We start from the raw sequence: 7,324 nt of genomic DNA, 5'->3' as shown, positions 1-7,324 counted from the left end.
CCCCCTCTCTGTATCATTGTGATGATCAATGCCACCCCTGTACCTTGAGTGACTCCCTATCCCCAAAAGTGACCACCTTCTTCAACCCCCTCTTACCCCCCACCCCCTCCAAACAAACAATAAATGTGTTCCTATCATTAAAACACATTGATACCCCCCGGGGACCCACCCCACCCATCCTTCCCCCACTGGACACTATACCCCACTTCCCTCTCCTGCTACTTATGAAATGTCACAGAAAACAGAAATCGTATAAATGTTAGAATGTTTGTAATGACCTACCCCACACCTTGGTGCATGTATTTTAAAGTGACTCTTTCCCAGGTGTCTGGGGCTCTTACCTACCTGTCAGGCGAACGTCTGTCTTTCGGCAGCTAATTTACTCAAATTAGGACGAGTTCAAAGATCATTAATCGGAAAATCAGCCCGCCTGATATAACACGATCAATTTGACGGAAAAACGGAAATCGCATATTAACTAAAAATGTATTGATACGCACAAAGGTGTTGGGTGTCAACACCACATGGCATTATGTATTGATTATAGTTTTATTGATAAAGGATCATAAGCGGTTACAACATTTAATTTGTACATTTTTTAGATTTTTTTTTCAATTTCAAAAGGAGATTTAATTGTTTGATGTTGAGTGGTACGGTTGAAGTCAGTTACAAGCCAAAACATATAGGTTAGGTGTTCATAGGAAAACAAGTCGTTTGTCCGTGTTGATATTTGCGATCAGACCAGGTGTAACTTTGCAGGTATGTTCTCTTAATCTGCTTACAGGTAATTCCGGTCTTACCTGTCTTAAGTGTATTGCACACACACACACACACATGCTCACAGTGGTATAATGCATATGTCAATCAGTCACTAAACGTCCCACATCTGTTTAACTGGTGCGCTAGATCAAAATAATTGATGTTTTAAAAGAAATTTTTAGACATGGATTGGATTTTAATTGAGGAATCGTCGTACAAAATAGATGTCTTGTAGCGTGTTTAGTTTTTTGCTGATTTCCGGTGTGTAAGGCTCAAAGAACACCTGTGCACGGAGAGTCTATGAAAAAATAGTTACCTAAAGTGTGTGTAAAAATATCTACGCTAAAAACACATATATATCTCGCGCTGTCAGTGGTGTTGGAGTGATGCCCGAAGTTCCCACATTGGATACCTGTTCATTCATCATCGACTCGGGATTTTTCCCCAGCATGTAATTTCTGGATTCTGGGCATGTGTCAGGGTAAGATGCTAGGCCTGTACTTATTCTTAAAAGCTGATTTCATCTTCTGAAGAGGTTTGTCTTGATGGGGAGAAGCAAGTTTTAATTCATTTCTGCATTAAATGTTGATAAAAACACCATAGGTGGCTTTTTTAAATGAGTCATAAAATTTGGTTTACTGAGGGCTAATACTTAAGATTTGCAGATGAGTTAGGAAATTTCTCTGTTTATATGTCTGTAGGTGCAAGGATCTATAAACATACCCAAGTCTTTTTAATATGTTCTCAAATTTCATGACATTTTTTTTTATAAAAGCAGAAATGTAAATGTTTTTGTAATTAAAAAATGAGAATAGTTAGATTCAAAGTAGAATTATGAGATTTTGGCTTTCTCTAGTTTTATTTGGACAAAAAATATATTTGACTAATATTTTCGGAAAATGCAAAGAAACTAAGAAAACAAAGTGGATTAAATTACGGTAGTATTACTCGTACAGAAAGGCACCAAGTCCTAGTGAAATACATTCTCATGAACTATGTTATATATGTCACTGAGTGTGATGTTTTTGTTTTTACAAAAACAGTTTGGCATATTTGGTGTCTGTGGTGGGATTATATTTCCATGTCATACCTGTATACATAGGTGTCAAATATCTAAGTTGTCCCGGTAAACATCGTCAGAACTTGCCTGACCTGCTGATTTCGGTAAACAGTACAGATATTAGGTGTAATTTGGACGTGTTAAAACAAACACACGGATCTCAAGGTAGTGGGTGTGTTATGTCACATAATTGTTTAAAACCGTGATTGAATGACAAAATTCAATGACCGATTACAGATTGGAACGGAAGATAGGACTATGGCCAAGTTTGCCGAAAACTTATCCAGCCAGCCGGGGTGACAAAATATTTGTGATTCTATATTCATAACACCAGGTGTGCCAATTTTAACGCAATAATTACAACTTCAGAACAAGTTTTAAATTGAGATGATTTTTATATGAATGAATTTTTAATCTATTCTTTGATGTGCTTGACAGGAATGCAAAGAGAAGAACATATGTTTGAGTTTTTTTCTCTTTGCTTTAATATTTCAATGTCTAAAATAAACTTTTAAAAGATTTTTTTGACAGTTGCATGAAAGTGTTTGAGAGTATAATGATCGAGTGCCTTCCTATTATGACTAACTATCTAAATAAAATGCGATGTGATTGGAAGGTTTATGCTGAATCGTGGGCAGTTCAAGTGAAATTGACATTTTATGCTATGATGGGTGTCAATTTATCTGGTTTTTAGATATTTGTCCTCTTAAATGATCCTAAACTTGGTATTTATTAACTTGTGGTGTACAAACTAAACAATTTATCCCAATGACATCATCAACTTCACCTTCATGCCCTGTAGCTTAGATAAATACACAATTTATTGCTACCATAATTTAAAAGAAATGTTTATGGTATCTCTCGTAAATGAATGAAAATGTTCATTTCAACCAGAACATTATAACTATCTGAAGCATGAATGAAATTCTCCATCTAGAAAAATGTGATTTATTCGGTATCTCTGTCTGACGGGCTAGTTTTAAATAAGATAGGTAAATTAGTGTTGAAAGAAAAGTCGTACACCACTTACGATAAGCATCAGAAGTCTCCGAGGCAAAAGTCGCTCGCATAAAAGGGACGGAGTTACCTGAAAAGGGACTTCTACAGGTAGAGGATGTTAACGTGATCTGTAAATGACCATTGAATGATGGGTGAACGTTGACAGGTGAAGGTGAGAAATTAGGTGTGTCGTGTCCGTCATCGGAGTAAATATCGGACCACAGTATTAATGATATAGATGGAAATGAAAAATTTATATGGCCCACTTGTATTTAGTTTAAATAGATGTAGTGACGAAAAATTACGGAATAGAATATTAATTTGTTATTGGCAGATGAATTGGCACAAATTAACGGATGTTTGTGAAGAATAGGATAGAACTATTTCACAGCACAGGTGGGTTCAGGTGTATCACTCGTTGTGGCCATGGCCAGAACCTCGACAGGTATTAAAGCTGACGACCAATGTTACTTGTGGACATTATAAATAGACGGCTGATAGGTATACACCTATACAGGTGTATTAGACAGGTATATATACTAGTGCACCCACTCGTTAGTGTATTTGACCAGGTATACAGGTGCATATACTATGGGATTGTAATGCTCGTTAGTGCAGACTGGACAAACTCCGACAGGTAGGATATTTATATATGGTTATTGTTGATAATAATCGGCTTTCTATTATCTGTGCCATAAGGCAAAAGGTGTCACTAATAAGGCAGGTGAGATAACGACCTTACTTAGAGAATATGGTGTCAACAGTATACAGCTGCTATATATAAATAGCTTATATTGTAATATTCAATAACGCTGATTCGAAGTTTTTACGGTTAAAAAATGAATGAAACATTTAACTTTTGATGCATAGGATAAATTTCTGTTGTACTAAGATTTTTGTGTTGCTTAGTTAGCCATTAGCTTTTAAGTTTAGTGTATAAGAAATGTAATGGTCGAGGGTGACTTCTTACCTAGACAGAGTTAATTTAAACAGTTATCTTGAATGTTTGTTTTTCCTTTGGTCTAAAAGTCGTATGTAATTGTTGACCTCTAATCTCTCCAATGGTTGAATAAATTTTGTTTTTCATTTTCATTTTTTCGCACACAAACTCCTGGAAGTTCATCATCATTATCGCTTTCAGGTTCATTATCATTATCAACATCATCAACATCTTCATACAAGGGGAGAGAACCCCCAACAGATTTCTGCTCGTTGATTGTGTGTGAAATGATACACAGATTAAGTGAAGATACGACGGATCAATAGCCAAATGGATTGATTGCAAAAAGACTGGTTAGAGCTGAATTGATGATGTTTTGTTGGGACAAAATGGATGACATCGTGTGGTGGGGACTTAAATTAAAAAATGTCTGATGTTTTAGGAGATAGATTTTATCCCGTAATAGTTTTGTGAGAGTACCACAGTACCATGAAGTACCACTCTGAGTCGTTAGGGTAACCTGGGGTGGGCCTCCGTGGTAACTTTAAACCAAAGGGATTAAACAGACAGTAACCATCCTTCTGAGTTACCAATCATAAATATATCTCACGACTTATAACGGATTTAAAGTAAAAGTTTGAACCTCGGGGTGTACCTAATGACCTATAGATAGAGCAGACAAAGTTGATCACTAAGGTATGGTGGGACTTAGTATAATTAAGTCTCTTTGGGGAAGAGTTCAGATTGTTTTACAAGATAGGCATGACCGGAGATTGTATATAAATCTTCCTATTTTACATTTTATTCAGATTATTCGCTGATTACTTTCTACTCTTTGACAGAAACGTTCCTACTGTTTTATCTTGGATTACGATATGTGCCAGTTTCTGCCGATTTTATGGGAAAATTCTTTTTTCTCACTGTTCCTGTTGCCGGAAAATATTCTGTAGATCCGTAACTATCACATTCTATGATTAATCTAAAATAAATTTTGAAAAAAAAAAGAAAAAAATGTTCATCCGCCTGGTTAAAAGCCAATGTTTAAAATTGGACAGGATGCAGCCGGTAGCCGAAATAGGTCCATAAATTGATTCTAGTCCAATTCCACTTAATGTTCTAGCCAACACATTAAAATTCATAATGTAATAGAAGCCATGCATTTCACCCGAATTGTCTGGCACTGCAGGGCTGTAAGTTCACACAAACTCTCAATTGATGTGGGCTTTCAGTTTTTTGGTGCGTAATTTGTCAAGTTTATAGTTTACTTTGATGATTTATTTTTTGAAATGAAATGTTGCCCCAGATGGGGTTTTTTGTGACATTTCTGTCTTTGTAACAAGCTGTTGATGCTTAAAGTTCAGAGTTTTAAAGAGGTGGATTTTCCCCGTTAACTTTTCTTTCACTGGAGTAGTCATAACCTATTTAATGCAGCATGTATTTGTCAAGTTAAATAATCCCCAGTTTAAAGGGTCTATATCATGGGGAGGCTAATATGGTTTTTGGCATTTATGGCTAATAGAACGTTGCCAGATGAATTTATTTGCTTTCTCAACAGACAATTTTTATGGTACATATTCCGCTGTGTAAAAAAAGAATTGAGTGAAAATTGAATTTCGGCTTCAGTGTTTTGTAGGGGTTTTTATCCGATGTTTCTATTAAAATTTAAACCTGTTTAAAAAGCCAGACTATATGTTAAACACAACTACAGCTGGTGGTGTATTCCTGGAGCCAGGCTAGGTAAATTCAATTCTCTCGTACAGGTAAGTGTAGGGTTTTGCACCTGTAGTTTATAGGTCTCGGGTGAGATTTCCGAATTACCTTTAGGGAAAATTAGCATGTTTTGTCATTCACAATTGATTTGAAAACTTAAAAAAATAATTGTGTTCATTTAGTTACTTGTTGTCCCTTAGCCACCTCAATGAAATGTCGCAGATTCAACGTGACCTTGAATATCGGGTTTTTGTCCTTCATCAATGTTCAGTTATAAGATACACTTACAAAAGAGAAAGATAAGTGAGAAACAACTTTTAAAAGCATTATTGTGTCATATTAAAAAACAAAACAAAAAATCTAATTGAAATTGTAGGTTGTTTTGTGCCTGTATGATGAAGCATACTTGATTGCCGATATTTGTCTGGCTGCAGCAGGCTGTCTCTAGACAGTTGATAAGACAGTCCGGAAACGATAGGCAAGATTTGCTCTAATTAAAGCCCATCTGTAATTCCTAATCTTTGTCTCAGAGATTTTTTCGGTAAAAAAAAAATCAGGATTTGGTCTTAAATAGAATTTGGGTCATTGAACAGTAACAGAGGTCTTCGGATATCCATGCAGACTTAATAATGTTTAATGGAAAAACTGGGTTAAGATGATAATCAAACCAATCCAGTGACACTTTGTTTAGCTTATAATCATACATATCTAGGTTGATATTGATTTTTGATTGGCACATATTGTTTGTAAAGAAATTCTTAAGGACTTGAATTTCTACGCGTGTTTAAAATTGTTATAGAAAGTCACTTATGCTTTAACCCTTTCACCACTGTAGACCATAATGGACTCATCCCAATAAATGCATGGAAGAGTCCACTTAAGTTACCTAAGGGTGAAAGGGCTAAGAAAGGTTATATATGTGGTCACTTTGGACAGCTAGTCAATTTATAGAGATTTTCATGTAAATGGACAAAGACAGACAGCACGTTTTTTGACACAGCACTAAATACAACTAGAGGTGTCTATTTCATTCATACAGAGGTTGTTCATTTCGGCAGCAATTGATTATCAGACATATATTTCACATGTGGACACTTATACATACAGATAATGCGTTTTGAAAAATGTTTTTTTAAGTGATACATCATAATTATCAAACGTACCTCTGTAAGTAGATTTGGTCTCTTCTAGAAATGAGAAATGCTTTTTATTGCAATACTAAAGAGGTCCATTTAACAGTGGGTTAGCTTTTACATGCTATATTTAGTTTGAATATTTAAATTTGTAAGAATATTGATTTCAATCAGATTCCAAATTGAGCCGATTTCGATAACAAGGGAGTAGTCTGTCGTGTCAGATGGTAGATGTACTTCCTGTTGACAGTTGGTGTTGAGATAGTGACAAAACGGCCATTGTCGTGGTCGAAGAGCTGCCACTTTAAATAATGCCACAAGATGATATCGTGTCTTAAGATCTGACAGTTTACCTTGCACAGGTACTCCGGAGTATTACGGTATTTAATTGTGTCACGGTGTACCAAATGCTAGTGTCAACTCGGTTCTACAAAACGGTACATTGTATATATATATATATAAATACGTGTCAACACAATTCTATCAATAGAAATTTGTTGCTAAATGAAGTAAAATCGATTTGCGAATCAAATACAATTTTTAGGTCACCTGAGACAAAGTCTCAAGTGACCTATTGCGATCGCCTTTTGTCCGTCGTCGTCCATCGTCCGTCGTCCGTCGTGCGTCCGTAAACAATTTACATTTTCGACTTCTTCTCCAAAACCCCTGAACCAATTTCAATGAAATTTTGCAGGGACCTTCCATGGACAAAGGTCAACAAAA

General features: G+C 35.8%; 1 protein-coding gene across 11 annotated transcripts in view; it reads left to right on the top strand.

Annotated features, from left to right (window-relative positions):
- Nucleotides 1-7,324, top strand: part of LOC110440622 (kinesin-like protein KIF26B) — a 306,581-nt gene that overhangs the window by 194,096 nt on the left and 105,161 nt on the right. The window contains exon 1 of one of the 11 annotated variants that reach the window (XM_021483793.1): nt 3,342-3,455. The exons of the other annotated variants lie outside the window; for them this stretch is intronic. Coding sequence (XP_021339468.1) covers nt 3,421-3,455 — 35 coding nt within the window. The 5' untranslated portion in view covers nt 3,342-3,420. Of the gene's footprint in view, nt 1-3,341; nt 3,456-7,324 lie in introns of those variants that run through there. 11 annotated transcript variants of the gene reach the window in all.

The sequence above is a fragment of the Mizuhopecten yessoensis genome, unplaced genomic scaffold (genome assembly GCF_002113885.1).
Source record: "Mizuhopecten yessoensis strain PY_sf001 unplaced genomic scaffold, ASM211388v2 scaffold11185, whole genome shotgun sequence".
Lineage (NCBI taxonomy): Eukaryota > Metazoa > Mollusca > Bivalvia > Pectinida > Pectinidae > Mizuhopecten > Mizuhopecten yessoensis.
The sequence above is the reverse complement of the archived record's forward strand: the minus strand, read 5'-3'. Positions and strand labels throughout refer to the sequence as shown.